The sequence below is a fragment of the Thalia democratica genome, chromosome 3 (assembly GCF_965202585.1).
Source record: "Thalia democratica chromosome 3, ktThaDemo2.hap1.1, whole genome shotgun sequence".
Lineage (NCBI taxonomy): Eukaryota > Metazoa > Chordata > Thaliacea > Salpida > Salpidae > Thalia > Thalia democratica.
Window position 1 is genome coordinate 50,512,685 of NC_139167.1, and position 19,326 is coordinate 50,532,010.

At 26.9% G+C, this 19,326-nt stretch overlaps 2 protein-coding genes across 6 annotated transcripts in view; both read right to left on the minus strand.

Moving 5' to 3' along the window:
* LOC145831221 (huntingtin-like) overlaps window positions 1-665 on the minus strand; it is a 39,371-nt gene extending 38,706 nt beyond the window's left edge. For all 4 annotated transcript variants that reach the window (XM_082938368.1, XM_082938369.1, XM_082938366.1 and 1 more), the window contains exons 1-2: window positions 505-665; window positions 222-331 (exon numbers count right to left, since the gene is read on the minus strand). In XM_082938368.1, coding sequence (XP_082794494.1) covers window positions 222-331; window positions 505-584 — 190 coding nt within the window. In that variant the 5' untranslated portion in view covers window positions 585-665. The remainder of the gene's footprint in view (window positions 1-221; window positions 332-504) is intronic.
* A 4,659-nt stretch (window positions 666-5,324) lies between these two features.
* On the minus strand, window positions 5,325-17,162 carry LOC145831471 (uncharacterized). Of its 2 annotated transcripts, XM_082938740.1 has the most exons (17): window positions 16,974-17,162; window positions 16,525-16,726; window positions 15,626-15,979; window positions 15,329-15,448; window positions 15,168-15,264; window positions 14,451-14,727; window positions 13,377-13,532; window positions 13,266-13,299; window positions 12,214-12,518; window positions 12,077-12,157; window positions 11,370-12,002; window positions 10,320-10,651; window positions 9,296-9,500; window positions 8,435-8,587; window positions 7,206-7,283; window positions 6,835-6,992; window positions 5,325-5,535 (listed from the first exon to the last, which is right to left on the minus strand). In XM_082938740.1, exons 1-17 carry the CDS (start codon window positions 17,148-17,150, stop codon window positions 5,352-5,354), a joined length of 3,546 nt encoding a protein of 1,181 aa, XP_082794866.1. In that variant the 5' UTR covers window positions 17,151-17,162; the 3' UTR covers window positions 5,325-5,351. The 2 variants fall into 2 exon arrangements, with proteins under 2 accessions (XP_082794866.1, XP_082794867.1); XM_082938741.1 differs by lacking the exon at window positions 16,974-17,162 and having other exon boundaries at window positions 16,515-16,604.
* Window positions 17,163-19,326: the final 2,164 nt, after the last annotated feature.

The window sequence follows — 19,326 nt, forward strand, 5'->3', positions numbered from 1 at the left end:
TACTCCAACAAACTTGTTTTGTTTGGATCTTTTATAAAAAATTATTGCTAAAAATAAATAGTTTTAACATTTAAAAGATTATTTCTAATAAATCTTAAATATTTATCTGAACCAAAGCACACCTTATTAAAAAAAATGTAAATGTTTTTATTGCTTATTTTAAAATGTAAATAACCTTTGTAAAAAGTAAATAAATAAACATAAAAGTAAAGTATTCTTACATAACAAAGCAGGAAACTGGTTTGAAGTTTTTAGTTGAACATTACTATTAATCAAATCAGATATTTGTAAGCAGTGACTCTGGCGATCTTTTACCTCCGTAATTTTGTCACTGTAGGAAGTTAGAAATAATAAATATATAAGTTTATATTAATAAAAAAAAAAAAAACTTTTAATTTGTTTACTATAGTTTCTACGCCTTAAGCGTGCCATCAAAATAAATAAATACATATATTCATATACACACAAATTTATTATTTTTATTATAAAAAATATATAACTAACAAAGCTTTACTATCATTTGTTATTGTAGGACGTCCATAGTATAACCTCAGAGAATTAATTGCTCTTAACAACCTTTCCATTGTAAGACTCTTTTTTAAACAAAAGTGTTATAATTGAAAGTAGATTTATTTTTCCATAAAATTTAAATAACTTAAATAGTAGTCCTACACTTTAAAACTCAAATTTTTGTTACCATAATAAAACATAAGTTAAGATTTACCTATACAAGTTTAGTAAGATTAATATACAACCCTTTAAAATATCTTCCTATCTATAAATTTATTTGAATTGTATATAAACTATATAGCAACTAAGAAAAAAATTATTTAGCATCAGCTTCAAAATTACAAAAAAAAAAGTATTTTAAAAATGGCTCAACTTAATTTTTACATAAATTAATGTTTAAAAATTGCTGGAGGAAAAGTTTTGATTATATATAAAGATTAAATAGTTTAGACAAAAATAACATATTTAGTTAAAGATGTAACATTTTTTGATAAGGTCCAATGTAAAACCTTTAACTAGAGCAATAGTTTTCTCAAGGTTTTAAAAATATGAGTTACTTTAAAATATATGTGTACTGTACACATAGTAACTTAAAAATAACTTTATTCTTGTATTTGTTATCAAAAACAGGGTTGAAAAACACTTAAGCTATTTTAAATGTTTTTTTTTTCAAATTCAAGCTAGTTTGGATATTTTTATCAAATCTCAAACTAGATTTTTTAGATATTTTTTTCTATCACATCAGTTGTGTTTTTTAGTCCTTTTGTTATTACTTTGGTAATTTAAAGTATATCACAGCTACAATTCAGCCATGTGGTCACAACCACCAGATTGAACCCACAATCAGATGTTGACAAAGCATACTATACTACAAAAAATGCATTAAGCTTTATAAACTATCTTAAGAAAGAAAATTGTGAACACTCACAACTATGGTCAATGGGTTGGTGAGTAGAAAGACCTCTTGGTTGTGCATAACAACAAAAAATATATTTTTAAACAACTTTTGAACAGTTTAATTAAAACACAAAGATCTGTCCTGATCTTAACAAAGATCTGTCCTGATCTTAACAAAGATCTGTCCGGACAAGACTGTATCCTAGTGGTGTGCAAATCAATAACTGAAAGGACTTTTTGTACACCAGGTCCTAGGACCAATTATTTTGAGTGCTTTTTTTCATCAGTAAATAAACAAACAATATCATAAACAGTAAATGGTTCGCAGCTCGATGACCGAAAGGTCTTTCTCCACATCAATCCATCACCTTAGTCGTGAGGATTCACATTCTTTTTTTTTTTCTAACTTTTATACTGTAATAACACAAACAAAATAAGTTTTAAATTTGGTAGCATTTTTTGGATTTAGATACTTTTTTTATTTTAACAAATTCTTTTATAAAACAAAACATAACACTGTAGTTATTATTATATTACAGCATGTAATGCTTGTATGATTCTTTGTACATACAAAACATTAAGTTTTATAGTTAATATTATGATTTTAACAATGTAGCAGTTTTAGACTTTCGTCTTAGGGAATTTTAAGAAAGCTTCCCTAGTAAAGGAAACCTACTTTAGTAAAAGCTTTCTTGCTTTTCCCAAATCTGTTACAATTCACCACGTATTCCATCAAAAATAATACTTTTTTATTTATTTATTATTGACTTGACTGTTATAACTAATAGCACTTATAATATGATAACTACAATTTTAATTTGACAATTTTAATGCTGTTTAATTAATAAATATAACTATAATAATACTGATTAATAGTTTTGATATACTACTTGCAACTTAAAATAAACAAACTTATATTTTTATACTTTTTATTATTTCGACAAACGTTTTCGTAATAATTATTTATTTCTTTACTAAATCATAAAATAAAATATAAAAATGTTAAATTACAGTTAAAAAATAAGTTTAAAGTATTAGTACGTATAAATGTTAAATCAAAAGTTTAAACAAATACAAATAAAAACACGTAGTAAACAATCTTGAGTAAAATAATGTTAATTAGTAAAATGTAAATAACTTTGCTTTTCCATTTAATATTATTAGCGTATTAAACTTATGCCTTTCTTTTTCGGTTAATATGGTTCCAGAGTGTAGATTTCACTCTTCTTAAATCGTTTTAAAACTTTAAAATTTACAGTTTACACCCTGTCAGAGTTTTGGTAGTGAGTGCAATTAAACAGGTGGTCGAGTATTGCGCTGTTTTTGTCTGTACCACACTGGTCTGCAATCTGTCTTACAATTAACTTGATTTCTCTACAATATAGGAAATACTCTGATCTGCGAAGTATCTTTAAATGACATTTGCGTTAAATATTTCCGAGCATTTTCTTTTGTTGCTGAAGCATTCATACACTTTTTTGCTGGTGCAGGCCAGTTTACTTGCAATGTTTTGTCTTTAATATATAGATGATTTACGATTTTGGAGTTGTAATTTAAAAAAACTTACGTAAGCTGTTGTGAAATTAAAGAAACTTTCGATGTTTGGCTACTTTTCATTTTTCGTTTTAATCTTTTGGTTTTGTTTGAATTTTTATTTTTCAATTTTGTGGATATCGATTCTTTAGTAATAACTTTTCAATTTCTGATAGTTCATTTTTAAAAGCGATAAAACTTAAGCATACATTTTGCGCTTTTTTAGATAAAATCTTATAAAACTAAATTTCAAAAATTTTAGACAATCGCTAGTGCACTAAATTATTAGGCTTGTATTTGTTAATTTTCTGTAAAAAATTGTGTGCAGTTGGTTCAATAGCTTTACTCCAATGTATAGAAACAGTAGTTTTCCGTAAACAGATCTTTTCAGTGTGAACATTAAGTTTGGGTTAATGACAAAAGTTTATAACATTTTATGGCAAAAGTTATACTTAAATTCTAATTCTAAAAAGCTTTGTAACTACCTTCCTACAATAGTACTTTAACTTATACTTTTACTATTTTGCTCCTAACTTAATTAAACAACTATCATTGGTAAATATGCTTTTTAAATTTAAACATTTCAAACAGTTTTGTTAATGAAATTATGATACTTTTTTAACAATACATTTGTTTTAAAAAATAGTTGAAAAATTACTTTTTAGCTATAACTTACATATTTTTATTCGAGCTAGGAGTAAAAATTAAATTGTATATGTTTTGTTATTAATAACTCTAATAACATACAATTTAATTGTTTCTAAGTTTTATTGTGAAAACGGTGTTCCGTTCATTAAGCTTACCAGTCCTTAAACTAAAAAAATATGTTTAAAAGTCATGGAAAATAGATGTTGTTTATGTGATTAGTACTGGTATACAAACTAGTTAAACTGTATTTATTCTTCTTTTATATGTAGAAATGTTTGACTATTGTTTTTTGAGAACATGAAAACATATAACACTTTAGTATCAAGATAGATAAATTTGTATTAAATTTTTACTTTAATAAGAGGTTTTTTAAGTGATAACAAAAAATTATTATTATTTTTAGTTACAAAAACTACATTAATTCTGTAAACATAATTTTCAAATAATTTAGTGGGAACAAGCTTCGTTATAATAAACTTTAAAAGTTTTCTGTTTACTAGTTTTTAATAATATATTTTTTATATTCTTTTTTATTAACTATTTTGATTGTCTTTTGTTCCTATTTAACATTTCGGGCAATGTTTCGACTTTATTTGCAGAAAGAACTTTAATTTTGCTTAAGACCATAAGTAGGAGCATACTTTGTTCTTAACCATTTGATGTTATTTTGTAGAATTATATCTTAGCTATCAGAAACTTTTAACCTCTTAACAAAAACGAAAGTCATTTTTTATAAATGTGAGAATAAAGTTTATGATTTCAATAGGTTTTTTACAGTAGTGCAAACGAATAGAAAACAAAACCGACTTATTTAATTGAAAACTATCTTTTCACTCATTTTAAATTTTGACTTCAAACTTTTAATAAATTCGTATCCTAAGTATAATAAATCCCTAAAAATAAATAATATTTGCATGAATTTTTTATTCAACTAAAAATAAGGCTCATTATATAAAAATTGTTTGATAAACTTCCTGTAAATCAAAGTTTATGGTACTTTTTTTTGTTATAAGTAGTTTGTAATTAAATACAAGTTTAATTGCCAAACTTAAAGTTTTTAAACATGAAAAGTTAAAATTTAGTTTATACATGTGATCAGTTAAAAACAACTAAACATTTAAACTTAAAAGGTAAAAAAAATTAAATAGTTTCATACTAAATTAAAAAATCTAACATAAATAGTTTATTTCAAAATTTTAATGATTGAAATTTTAAAGATTTTTCAAAATTACGAAACTGCTAATTAAATCAGGGCTAAAAAATATAAAATATTCTCCTAAATTTAAACCTTCTTATAATTTGTTATCAAAACTCATTATAATATAAACTTTGAAATCATTATAAATTACTGGAAAGGAGTTAAAAAACAAACTAGATTTTAGAACGTAGCTTAGCCTTTTATCAGATCAATTATCAAAGGATGTACAAACAAATATTTAATCAAAGAATAAGTTCATACTTTACAAATTCGTTTAAGTTCTATAAAACTTATAGTTAGTATACTTTAAAAAATTGTTAAATAGTGTAATTTCCTACTTAAACAAAAACTGCATATATTCTAAAACCGCATATATTTGGTAAAAGTTAATCGTAAAGTTTTTAGTATAGATGAAATCTTATATTTTATACAATATTTGGTATAGTTTCTAGTTTGAATTAAAAGTTTTTATTTCTACGATCAAAAAATATATGTTTTATGGCTATTTATAACAAAAATAACACGAAGCAAGTTAGTATTATTTATGTTTTATTAAAAAGCAGCGTTAAAGTATAGTTATTTGATTGCTGTTTGGAATCAAGTTTTGCGGTAACTGATTTTGAGAAACCATATTTGTCTGAAATGAAGTCACTGTAACGTTAGATAGATGTGTTGAAGTTACTACGGAATTGTTTTGTTTTTTCTTTTTCTTCTTTTTATTACCCGGTTTGTCGTACAAATGAATATCCCTGAAAATATTTACTCATAAATTTGTGCATAAAACAATAAAACATACTTAGTGTTGGCTTTAATGTAATAAAACGGAATTGTTTTAGACTTATTTGTCTCTAACTGATGAATATACAAATATGTTCTGAAACATTGCTATTAGTATTTTATTTAGAAAAATTATTGGTTTATCTTACTACAATTAGTTAAACTAAATTTGTTATTAAAAGTAAAACAAAATATATCTAAATAAGAGTACTTGTTTACCTAGATGGTAGTAAAGTAAAATAATGAGCTTTGTATAACATAGTATATTTTTCATGTTTATATATATAATTTTTTTTTTTTTGTTTAATAATTTATTTCAAAGATACACATAACTCAAATTTACATAACAAAACATATTTCGTGCTTAACTCTTCAGTTGTTTACTAAACAATAAAAATAAATTTTCAAATTCAAAAAAAATTTTAAATTTGAAAATATTAAACGAAAAGGTTTAACATTATTATGTTATAACACTTTTGATTTGATAAAGCTTGAAACTATATGTATTTTATTAAACCTAAGTTGTGTAAACATAAAGATTTTGATTATAATGTTTCTTTGTTTTCATAAATAGTTTTATAAACTGTTACTTATGTTTTATTTATTTATTCTAAGTTTCATTGTAATTAAAACTACTTATGTATTGTTAATTAAGCTTTTCTCATTATTATTACTTTTACTTTGATTACCTTTTGACTACATAAGCTGGATTTAAAGTTTTATTTTCATTATTTAGTAAATAATTGAAGAGTCAAGCACGAGATATATTTTACTACGATTGAAATAGATTATATATTAAACACAATTCTACTTTCATGAAATCAAGTTCACTAGAACAAAAAGAATATTTGTATTTCTAACAATAAGTCAATAACTTTATATTTTTAACCATAAAAAAAAATTACCTCACTAATAGTTTTTTTAAACTTAATGAGAAAATATAGTATACCTTAAACTTTTATCCTAAAAGCTTTTGGTATGATATACTTTATTTCTAACTTATTAATAATAAACTTAGACATATAGTTTTTTAAATAATTTATATAGTTCTACTATACTAGTATATTCCAGCTTGTTTTTAGTTTTTTCTGTTATACTAAACTTGGCTAGCCTTCCTACAGAAACAAAGCGATTAAAATACAAAGAACTATATACGGAACAAATCAAACTGTTTTTAACTGAAGTCAAATGCATAACAAAACATAATACACACTACCGTAAGGGTGTTTTAGTTAACATAAAAAATTTTCTACACAACATTCAACAACTACCTCAAATGCCTCTTTAGCACACCGGCGTGGGCGAAACACTTGCCACACTCCACACACTGGTGGGGCTTCTCCAGCAAGTGCACTGCTTTTACGTGCTTGTTCAAGTTTCCGAACAAACCGAACGACTTGCTGCAATGCTTGCATTTGAACGGTTTTTCCTGTGGTAATGTTAGTTTTATTTATTTTATTTTTGTTGTTTTCATAAGGTGAACAAAAAAAAAATTGAAGAAGTCGAAATTAGTTGCTTTTGTACAATTAAGTTTTTACTTTCTTTTTTGTGACTAAAAAATAATTTAACACAACAAAAGATAAAATTTAAGTACGTTTAATAAACAAGTTAAGAAAATGTTGAAATCAAATAAAATAGTAACTTTCAAGTGAACTGCATCAGTATGTCTCTTCAGATCAATTGGTCGCCTGAATATTTTCCCACATCGGTTGCATGAGTGCTATAAAAATTCACCATAGTTGTTTATAAAACATAATACTGAGAACTTTATTAGGTTTTTATAATATTTTGTTTAAGTAACTTAGTAGAATTTATTTAAAGTTTTGTATTTGATATCGTATAATGGTATAAAAGTATATTTTGTGTAACATAGTTCTACATAGTTATTTGATTTAACTAAAAAAGATTGCTCGATTTACTGAAATGTAAAGAGCATATTTAAATAAAAATGTGCAAATCGAATATTTTGTTTACTACCAGGATTCGGTGGCAACAAAAAAATACGACTTTTCAAGTATAATAAAATAATAAACTGCAGTTTACTATAGAACTAGTTTGTAGAACTAGTAAACATAGATCTAAAAAAATTTTAATATAGGTTTATTAGCAGATTAATAACAAAATATCTATGTAATAAATAACTTTGTTATCAATAAATTTTCGTAGACATTTTCGTAGTATTTGTTTTCTGAACTAAATATGCTAAATTGTATTCTTTTAGATAGTTTAGATTTTGATAAGTGTTAGTCAAAAATGTTTTTCAATAATAAAAGAGTTTATTTTATTGTCTTGTTATATTGAAGATCGCGATAATTTATTGATAACATTAGACCAAAATTTTACATTGATTAAAATATTTTAGCTTTTTACTAAATTTCAATTCTAGTTCTTTTGATAATTTTTTATTAAATTTTAGTTGAAAAACAACTTAATAGTTTATAAAAAGTATTTGGAATGTTTAATAAAATATTAATAAAGTTAATCAATCATAAACAAAGTTAATTAATGTAGTATTATTTCTACAGTGCTGACATCTTTCAATGTTGCAGTTACTTTTAGGAAATTTTTAAAGTGTTTGTAACTTCTTTAAACTTCCAAATTAATTTCATATGTGCAGCTCTTGTTTTAATAAATAAATTACAAACTTTTTATTTTACTCTATAAACAGCATTAGTAAAACATATTATTTGAAACTTCATTTCTTAACTGGCGATCCAATAAGTTTTAGATTTTTCAACCGAAAAAAAAAAGGATCAAACAACTAATCACTGTTGTGATCGACTATTACTTCGGTCGCAAAACTAAGTAAAATTTCTAGAATAGCTTTTTTCAACTACACAAAAATACACACTGAAAAAATTCGTATCTAACCTTTTGTGAGTTGCGTCCTGAATGGGACGATTTGTAGTGTCGCTCAAGTCGCGTCTCGGATTCGAACCGCTTGTCGCACATTTCGCACACGTGGGGGCGCTCCAACTCGAAGCAGACGTGCGTGTTGAACTCCTGCTCGCTACCGAATCCGGTCTGTTGGTTTTATTTCAGGTTGTTTGTTTCTAAACGTTTATGGTTTGCATGTGTATGAAGCGAAGCATGTTTGCAGTCACAGCGTAAGTGCAGTTTAAACTTTTGGAATAACTTAAACCATATTTATGTTGTTTTAACTGATGAATGGTAGTATTTTTTATTTTGTAAAGCTGTAGAAAAGCTATAAATTGTTTCTAGCTATAATTTTTTGGTACAACAAGCTGCTGTTGTTTTTTTTTATAAAGAGGCGATGGTGAAAAATATAGTTACGTAGGTGTAACACAGGTTTGTGCTGTTAAGTTAATTTAACTAGTATAGACTTTTTAAGAACAAAAAGTTCGTATATTCAGTTTATAACACTATCAACTAATTCTAGTTACACATGAATACTTGTTAAGATTTTGAATATCTTGAATTTAATAATAGATTGAAGGCTGTAGTTATCATTAGGCGAAAGTCAACTCTATAAAATCAAAGTTTAGTAATTTAGTTAGTGAACAAAAAATCATAAGTTTTATTAGCTAATTTAACAGCACTTTAAAAACTACTGTAATTGAATATTAAAAGTATAAATACAAAACTTGCTTAGTTACTACAAAATTTTCTAATATTTTTAGTTGAAAAATTAAAAACCAAAATTTAATTTAAAAGAATTATATTTATGCCAAAATTTTCTCTAACAAAAAAAAAAAAATAAATGAAACTCACGCAACATTCGGCACACTTAAAGACGGGGACATTGTTGAGGTGAGTCGACACGTGATGACGTTTCATCTTCTTGACGTCATCAAACACTTCGTCGCACTGGGGGCACTGATACTTTTTCTTCTCTTCCGTAACGGGGTGGACGTTGACTAAGTTCGATTTTCGCTTGCCACCTGTTCTTTTCTTTTCGTGGAGGTTCCGGACATGCCTGGAACAAAATAAGTCGTCTAAGACAACAATGTTACACAGTACAATACTATTTATGCTTTGATGTACGATGAAAACATTTTCCAATCCATTCAATTTTCTAAGTTTAATAAACTGGCAAATATTTCTGCATTAAACGAAGCGAGTATGTTATTAATAAACAATATGTCCCGTAGAATTTAACTCTTTATATTTTCTTCACCTTACAATTAAGACTAATTTTATAAATATTATAAATATTTTTTGCGTTTTACACTTAATTGAGGATAAAAACTTTCTAACAAGTATAAATAAAAAGTTTCATAACCAGTTTCACTATAATTCCTATATGTTTTCTAAATAAGATATAATTTTAGTGTTTATGTAAAAATAGTATTAAGAGTTATATATTCTTTATGAATATAATTAAAACGCTTTTATGTTTGACTTTTATCAAAAATACTTCACTTTTAATTGTAACTTTTGTTTTAGTTAAAATAAATCACCTAGAATGATGCTTGCAAAATTAATTTTTTTTTTGCTTTTTCAGACAAGAAAAAATAAGCTTCTTTAAACAATAAAATAACTATTTTGTTCGAGTTAGTAAATTTGAAGAGATAGTTAATGTAACTAAGTTCAGTAAATGCTATAGCTATAATAATTTAAGTATGACATGTTTTGTTTACTTCTTACCAAACTTAAAACTGATAATGTTGCAACACATTTACAAATTATTATATATTCTACGATTAAGGAAAAAGCTTAATAAACAAGGGTGAAAACTGTATAAATTATAGTTCTATCATAGTTTTACAACAAACATATCTTAAATCATTCTAACCTATTTAAATCACTCGTTCTGGCAAACATTTTTCCGCAGTGTGGACATTTGTGTATCTTCTTCTTCTCATGGACACATGCAACGTGCTGCTTCATATGTGTTATGGTTTTAAAGGACTTTCCGCACCACTTGCATGTGTGGGGCCTTTCACTGTTTGGGGGCGGCGGAACGCTGGCTATGGGCCTGCCGTTGACCAAGTTTGAAAACTGGTCGCTGTCAAGTAAAACCTGGGCTGGGTTTATTATTTCGGAAGCGTTGTTCGTTGTGCCGTTGAAATTAACTTGTTCATTTGGGTGTTTGTCAGGACAAGCTACGTTTAAAACTTGTTGTTCCTGAAATTGCACTCTAGTTAGAGTTATTAATTAAATCTTACTTTTACTTATTTTGAAAGTCTTATACTCTGTAAAAAAAAGTATATAGTTACTAATTTCGATTATATATTGAGTAAATCTTTAAAAGTAGTTATTTATAAGAACAAAAAGCGTCATGTTTATTTAATTAGTTCTATCCTTAGACTGTTTACATTAATATTTAGTAAAACATTGTTACTGTATGACTTTAAATAGTTAAAAAAACCAAAACATTTAGTGCTGTAACAAAAATATTTTTTTTTCAATATTTACTAAAACTATTATGGAAAATTACTAACTGGTTTAAGCTCTAAAAGTAGTTGTAAAAAAAATGATTGAATTACTGGTAGTTTTATTAAAGGATATTTGAAAAAAAAAATCTTTTAAACATATCAATAAGTTTTTATGAATCGCTTATAAGTTATTTGGTTTCAAAAATAAAAAATAAAAGTATGTGATGCTGTTTAATAAGCTCCCTTAAAGTTAAAATATGGAAAACTAAACCTACTTAATTCTAAAACTACATAAATACGCTAAATTAAATTAGTAGGTGTAATGTTTTTAAGTAATAGACAAAAAGCAATGCCTTTAAATAGTTGAGGCTTTTATTAATCAATAAGTATCAAATAAAAAAACATAACTAATTTTATTTTTATAAGGTTAATTTTTTAAAATTTATGTGCAACTATAGGCATTAAACCTTGTGCTGACCAGCAGTAGACATGTTTAGAGAGTTGTAGCAGCTATCTGGCATGCTGTTATAAAGGCGATAGTTTTCCACATCCAGAAATGTCTGTTGCTGAAGCTCATTGTTTGAAGCCAAAACGGGCTCTCGTCTACTCGCTGTAGCAGAAGAAGAAGTCTGGAGGAACTGATAACTGTTTGAATCTGTTGTTTTCGCAGCTTGATTGAGATTATTCAAATTTTTTTCACACGTTGTTTGTTTAAGAGCTGTCTTCTGTTTTCCTTGCTGTTGACTGCATGTTTGGTCATTTCCTAAACTTTGATTGGGTAGCTGGTTTATTTCAAAATTTAAACCTGCCGGCGTAGTAATTCTATTCGTATCTGACGGAGGTCTTTCTAAAATAATTGTATTATTCAACGGTCTTTGGTTTTGGACCGGCAAAAGAACAGAGTTTAATTGGGCGCTTTTATGAGGTTGACTAACATTTCCTTGAGCTAATCCTTTAGTAGTTTGAGCAACGGGCAATTGAGCTTTAAAAGCTTCATCTTGCGTTTTGTTTTGCTTTGGAAGACTTGCAACTTGGTATGTCTGAAGTTGTGTCGGAGCAGCTTGCTGGTGAACTCCAATATGTATTTCATTCAGATGATTCTGCAAATATTAGAAAAATAGCGAGTTTTTATTTTTACTTGAAATGTAGATAAGAGTAAGTTTTAAAAACTTACTACTAGCTGGTTAGGGCTGGCAAAACCTTTGTTACAAACCGTACACCAATAAGGAAGCTGGTGATCTCTCAACATGTGACTCTGTTTCAAAATTAAACATTTAGATAAGAGTTTATCAAACTATAAAAAAAACTAACTGTTAATAATGCTTGTGACGTATAGTGACCTTGACACTGAAAGCATTGTAAAAATCCCGAAAACGTTTGCACTGGAGTTTGGAACGTGTTGGTGTGAATCAACTCATAACTGTTGCTTGCCGATTGGTTTATAATAACACTTTTCTGGCTGGCGTTTTTGGTTAAGCTGTTTGTTTGGTTCTGATAAAGAGTACCGGTGTTCATCTGAACCAAAGTTGACGAGCAAATGTTTCTTTGATTATTGGAATGTATGCCGCTGTTTTGCTGCTGATGGAATACTTCTGACGTAGCAGTGTTGTTGCTTGCTGTATAATTTTTACTAATTTACAATGAAAAAAGCAAAAAGTTATACTCAAAAAAAAAACTAACAACTGAATTTAAATTCTTAAATAACACTAATAAAAATATACTAATACTTCTATACCTATGCTAGTTATGCTGATAAACCCTAATAAGTTATGCAGTTTTAAGCACAAAACTGATACTTTTTACATCAGCTAGATCAAGTTATATATACAATTGATAGTTATATAACAATAGTTGATTAAATTATACGACGAAACTTTTCTTAGTAACTTATATGTTTAATTTTTTTTTTTTAATTAATGAACTTTACCGAAAAATTAACAACAACAGCATCCGAGACAACCTACGACCGGTTTCTCCTCATTAGGCAGGCGTAGTCGCGTTTTTTTTTCAAATTTTTCAACTTTACCCTTTTACCGAAACGGTCGCTTCTATACTTCGTACTGTCTCGGATGCAGTTGTTGTTGATCTTGCGGTAAATTCATTAATTATTATTGATGGTGCAAAACATCTCAACTCTGTTGATGATGGCCGAAATAACTACTGGTTAATTTGTTTATATAAGAAAGAGTTTATGTTTCAAAGAATAAAATTTAACTTAAAATATAGCCTATATCAAAAAAATGAGGCATTCTTTCAAATTATTTAAAAAAAAAGTCATTAAAACTAAGGAAATTTGTTTTTTATTCAAAATAATCTATATAAGGATTTTAATATTTGTCAAAAGACCAAAGAAAACATCTTACTTTGTAAGCTATTATATCCATTTCCACAGTACATCTGTAAAAGTTATTTGTAAATATTTGGTCTATTTATCAAAAATAATACTATTAGATATAATTATTGAAAAGGAAAACTTTTTGTTGTGAACTCAACTCTCTTGAGTCAGAATTATTTTGTATTACAACTTTTTTGTTGTGTTTTTCTTTGTGATGTACTTCTCTGATGTGTTTTGTCAAACTAGATTTGCGAGTAAAGCATGTTCCACAATCTTCACATCGAAACTGTTTTTTCTAAAAAAAGTAGATTAAAGTTTTTCCTCTACCTTAGTTTTAAATTCTCTTCTAATACTTACAACATATAAAACAAGTAGTTCTAAATCAAGACTTCGACTTTAAATTGTTTTACTTTTTAAGTCTGTATTGAGATAAACAGTGTAAGCTTGGTCGTAAACAAAAAGTTGAATAGAAAATTTTGCGTAGAATAATAAAAATGTCATTTAAAACTTGTTAAATGTATTTGTATTGATTCGTTTATGACTCCAAGGGTCAGCAGACATTTAGTGGTCGCGGGCAAAATATCGAAAACAAAAATACGTGCAGGTTACAGCTGTATTTTTAGTTTTTAATCTTCGTTACAGACCCGAAATATGTCTATTTTCTTCATTTCAAATCCCAGAGCATCTAGTGAAGTTTCCAAAATTTTTGCCGCAGGTCGAATTTATATGTTCGCGGGCCGCAGGTTTTATCATTTAATGGTCGCATTCCTTTTAAAATAAAAACTTTCCAGCGAGCCGAATTTTTACCCTTCACAAGCCGCATGTAGCCCGCTGGCCGCAGTTTGCCTACCCCTGATATACTTTTTAAACTAAAAAACAATATATGTGTTCAGTTAAAACAGTCTAAGTAATATTAACTTTATATTTCTTATTGTTAAAATAGTTCTAAACTTCTTTTAGTAGTTGACTATATACTTCTGAAAAGTTAAATAACATTAACGTAATTATAATAACTATTATCCTTAAAAAGCATATACAAGATGTAATTAAAGTTTTTTAGAGATCTTGTTTATCACAAAACTTAAGGATTTAAAATCTGAAAAAACTAAAGGAGTTGAAAAACAAATAAAATGCTGTTTGTAATATGTCTAGTTGAAATCAAAATATTTTATGGCCACTTGAATGTTTTTAAAGTTTTAATAGTTTTACCAACTTGAGTTAAGGTTATTTGTTTGCTAGATTTTTCCTTCCCGCTACTTTGCTGCTTGTTTTGAAAATCTAAGCTGTAGCTGCCTTGCAAGGCATGATGTGACGTGTCGGACACTCCAAGCTGGTTTCTGCCGGGTTCAGAGCTGATGCCGGGCGACATGGTATCGTATACTTCCCTTTCTTGTATTGTGACGTTGGTAGGAGCGGGTTGCCCGTGGCTGACCTGGTAATGCTGCTGTAGCACTTGTTGCTTCAAAAAAGCTTTGTCGCAAATATGACACCTAAAAAAGAAAATAAATTATTTAACTACGATTACTTTTTTAATTTGATATACAATAAACTGTAACTTAAATTATTAATGTTGATTACAGTACACTACAAAAAGTGAAATAAACTTATTTTAGTAGTGTTTTAATCTTTTCATAATTTGTGATTCTCAGCAAAGTATACTAAAAATAAAAAATTATGCTAAGTTAGTTAGGTTTAAGTTTCAACGGTAAAAATAAATTAGGAAAAGTTTGTGTTTAAAATTAAAGTACAGTTAAAAACAACTGTCATAAAATATGAAAATAAAACAAGAAAAGTTTACTTTAATATTGACATGAAATAAAAGTATAGTCAAATAAATATGGTAGTTAGTAAAAACTAAAGTCCTTTTTTTTTGTAGTTTTTTAAATATTCTTATTAAACATGTATAAGTCATATAAAAACCAAAACTTACAAATATGCTAAGTTTGCAACTTTTTTCATATTATTCGTGAGACCAGAAAATTGAGTTAAGTTAGAGAAACTACCTGAAACGAAACCAAGACTGCCTTCTGCAATGAAAATAAACAAATATTAGGCTATTTAATATTATAGTAAAAATTTATACCAACTAGCCTTTGTCAAATAAGCTTGGGATGTTCTGATTTCCATTTGTTTTTTCCTGCTCAAGCATAGACAAGTTTTCATTAGTTTTGCAAGACTTGGAGTGAACTTTTGCACCAAATCTTACAGATGCTGTCATTTAGTCGTTGATTATAAAAAAAATAAAATCATTGTCAACAGAGTTTTTCAATTGTAATTTTTTTAAACGTGATTTTGTTTGATTTTTTGTGTAAATTTTATTTTGACTATAGTGATTTAACCCATTTAGTAAATAGACTTTAGAAACAATTTCTTCACAAGCATTCTAACCATTGTGCTGCTCTACAAGTTGCGTCTGAACTGCAACAGAAGGAACGGAAGTTGCTTGACTGGGAACAACATGGGTGCAAGGAACAGCATCTTTTGGAAGAGGCAGCTGAGACGCTCTGTAGTTCTGCTTGAAAGTCGAAGACGGCACATTCGGGGAAGCACCGAAGTTGAGGGTTGGCAAAGAGAGCGAATTTTGCGATGATGACGTAGGCAGAGGGGTTGATGACGTCATCGGAACGCCTGATGCAGCTGCCGCTTGCTCGATGAACTTGCTCATGTTGTGATGCTTTGATGACGTATTGATTTCGTTCGTCATGAATGACGTCTGTTGCGCGTCTTGCATTCGGTAGCCACCTTGAGAGGAAGTTTATAAATATAAACAAAGTCAATGACTATGCTTAGTTTTTTAGTAATAGTCAAGTTCTTTTGTACATTTGACCATTGTACAGAAAAACGTTTTTTTTTGTGGCCTAGGTTAGTATCGTAACTAGATAAAACAATAACTTTATACCTAATTAAAAAGCATTGTAAGAAAGGACTAGTCATACCGTTTACAACTCAAAGTGTTGATAAAATTAGGTAACTTTTTCTTATAGTTTGATGTTTTCTTTTGTAAACGTTTTATAAGTAAGTTAGTTTAACTAACGGTATTAATCCAAAGTTAACTTTTAAATAACTTCAGAACAGCTTATCCATCACAATTACTTTTAACTGAATAAGTAGTGCTTTTGAAATGTAAAAATACTTAAAATATAATCATATTTTTATAGTTAGATTTTTATATTATTAAACAGTACTTTTCTTTCAGCTTAATATGCATTTTTAAGTTAAACATCTAAAAAAGTTCTTACAATTTATAAACATAATTCTTGATTTATACTTTTATTACCTTTACTTACTAGTGCCTAACGTTTGTTTTGTAGTAGTAGAAAGATTGGTAGTGGGTACTCGGTTATTAACAATGGAACGAATGTCAAGAATATTTGGAAGCTCATGATTTTGCGATTCCGAAGACTTTTTCACCAAGTCGCTTGCAGGAGGAATGGCAATTTGGTTCAGGCTCGGAAAACTTTTGTTAAAGACGTTTGAACCTACCGCAGCCTAGAAATATTTCGTATAAAAAGAAATGTTTAATGATTTGTTTGAAAAAATAGTTGTCTGAAATATTTCAATACATGTAAGTGGAATAAAATCTTAAATTTCAACAATTTATCATTAAAAGATTTGTTAGATTTTAAATAAGAAATATTACAATTATTTGAAAAACTTCTAAACTAAATAAAAATAAACTTTTATTGCATGCTATATTCTTATAAAAATATTTTTGTTTAAAAAAAGCGCAACCTACCAACAAACTGGACGAATTTCTTCCACTAGATGACTCAGTTGCGCCTTTCGCGCCTTCGAATATTTTCGCAAAATTGTTTTTAGTTTTGGTCGGGTTTTTTGTCTGTTGGTGGATATTTTGCTGTTGAATTTGATGCTGTTCGAGCACCTGATGGTGCCACAGCATGTAGTTGTCCATTTATTGTTTACGGTCAAGTCTATTAAAAACTAGGATACTTGAATAATGAGTTTGACATTATTACGTTTATAATAAAACATTCTTTAGTAAAATGTAATTTATAAGCTATTAAGAAATGTAACTAAAATTAAATAATTTTAAAACGAGTACAGGTTACTATGTTCAAAACTTATTTAGCTTCAAATTTAATTTACACAAATATAGTTCAAAAACAACACTTAACTTAACTAAAAGACCAATAAAATTAGTGCGAGTAAATTTTAAAAGAAACTTATTTTACAATAACTTAAATTAAAATGATACTTTAGTTTTATCTAAAAGTCTTTGAATAGTAGACTTAAATGCTCAGTTATATATTTTAATAAAAAAATATTTATTTATTTTTAAAAAAACGGTTACAAAACTAAAAACAGTACTACAGAAAAAAAAAAATTTCTATGTTTTTTAAAATATCGAAAAAATTTTCATTAGCAAAAAAAAAAACACTTTTAGTAACTAGCTGCATTTCTAAAAAAAAAAAACTTATTGCTTTGTGGCTTTTACTAAATGCTTTTTAATTATAGATATAATTTTAAAAATAAGCTGTGTTAAAACAATGTTTTTTGTGTGCTCTTATGGACCCTATTGTTGTATAGTTTTAAGTTTAAAATTATAGTTTTGTTTAAAGTTTTTATAACAAACTTTATTTTCAAAAAACTCAAGAAAACTTTCAAAGTTTGCTTAGTTAGAATATTCTTAATTATTAATACCAAACAAACTATTCCTAAAAGAATAAATTCTATTCTTAAGTATTTTGTTATACATAGCAGGTATTTTAATTAAAAGTTCAAAAATTCATAAATATATTGCTAATTTTATAAGACACTTAAAAAAACGAAAAATTGAGAGAAGGACTTAAAATAAAGTCACAACTATATTTTTTAAAGCTTTCTTAGGTTCTACATACCTTGAATTTTTTTAAATTAACAAAATCGTACCTGATTTCACAATATAGTAGTTTAAAATATTTAAAACATAAAGTTTTAAAATAAACATTTAAAAAATTTTAATATTTTGTAAACTTATTTTTGTTTAATCTCGAAAAAAATCTTTTTAAAACTGACATTAACAAATAGTTTAGGTTAGCGATATTATCAAAAAATTCACACACTTGATGTAGTGCTGTTGACGAAGTTTCCTCATATTTAAAATTTATCAAATGCCTTTAGAAAGATTGAAAACGCTAATGTTTGAAAATAACTTTTTACAATAATTACTAGCCTAAGGTTTAAAAGGTCAGCTCGTAAATTTTAGCTTGGAAACACCATTTATAATGTATTAAACATATTTAACATTGCTTACGATACATTCAAATAAATATGTGTTGTTCCGATCTCTTAAATTTAAGTTATATGATAACTTGAACACAATCTGTGAATCATTTAAATACAAAAAAAAAAGAAAGAGTCTTCTTGTTATTAAATTTATAAAATTTAGGGTATAAAAAATCAAACTCACCTCTTTTGATTATTGTATTAAATTAGTAACTTTGAAATTTAAGTGTTATTTTAAAACGATATGTTGGATTAAATTTGTTAAACAAAATTTATTCTTTAAAATAAGATTGCGAAAAATTAAAAATAAATGTTAAGATTGTTAAAAACCTTCATTCCAGACTAAAGGAATATTTTGTACTCTGCATGTTAAATACTCTGCAAACTATAATTTACTTTCATTAACTCTAACAAAAAGCTTTTAAGTAGAAATCTTATAAAAATAGTATAGGCCATACTCTTATGCTGTTATAAGTCTTTAGTCAACTTAGAAAATAAATCAGATTTTTAAATAAACTAAATTTACAATAACAACCATATTTTCTTTAACTACGATATAAACAACAGTGATTGCCATACATAAAATAGTTTAGCACGTGCTTAGTATAGCAAGATATAAAAAACTTTAAGTTCATATTTTTTTTACAATAAGTTATGTGTTAGTTGTAAAATACTTTTAAACTATAATTAAATTAAACAATTTTTTTTATCTAAAACAATTTACGATTAAAAAAAAATTACAAGCACAAAAATATTTTATTTATACCAAAAATGTCTACATGTAAAAGACAAAATAGAAAATAAATAAAGCTTTAAAATTTATCATTTACCGCAGTTTATACTTTGTCATTTCCCCCTTTGTA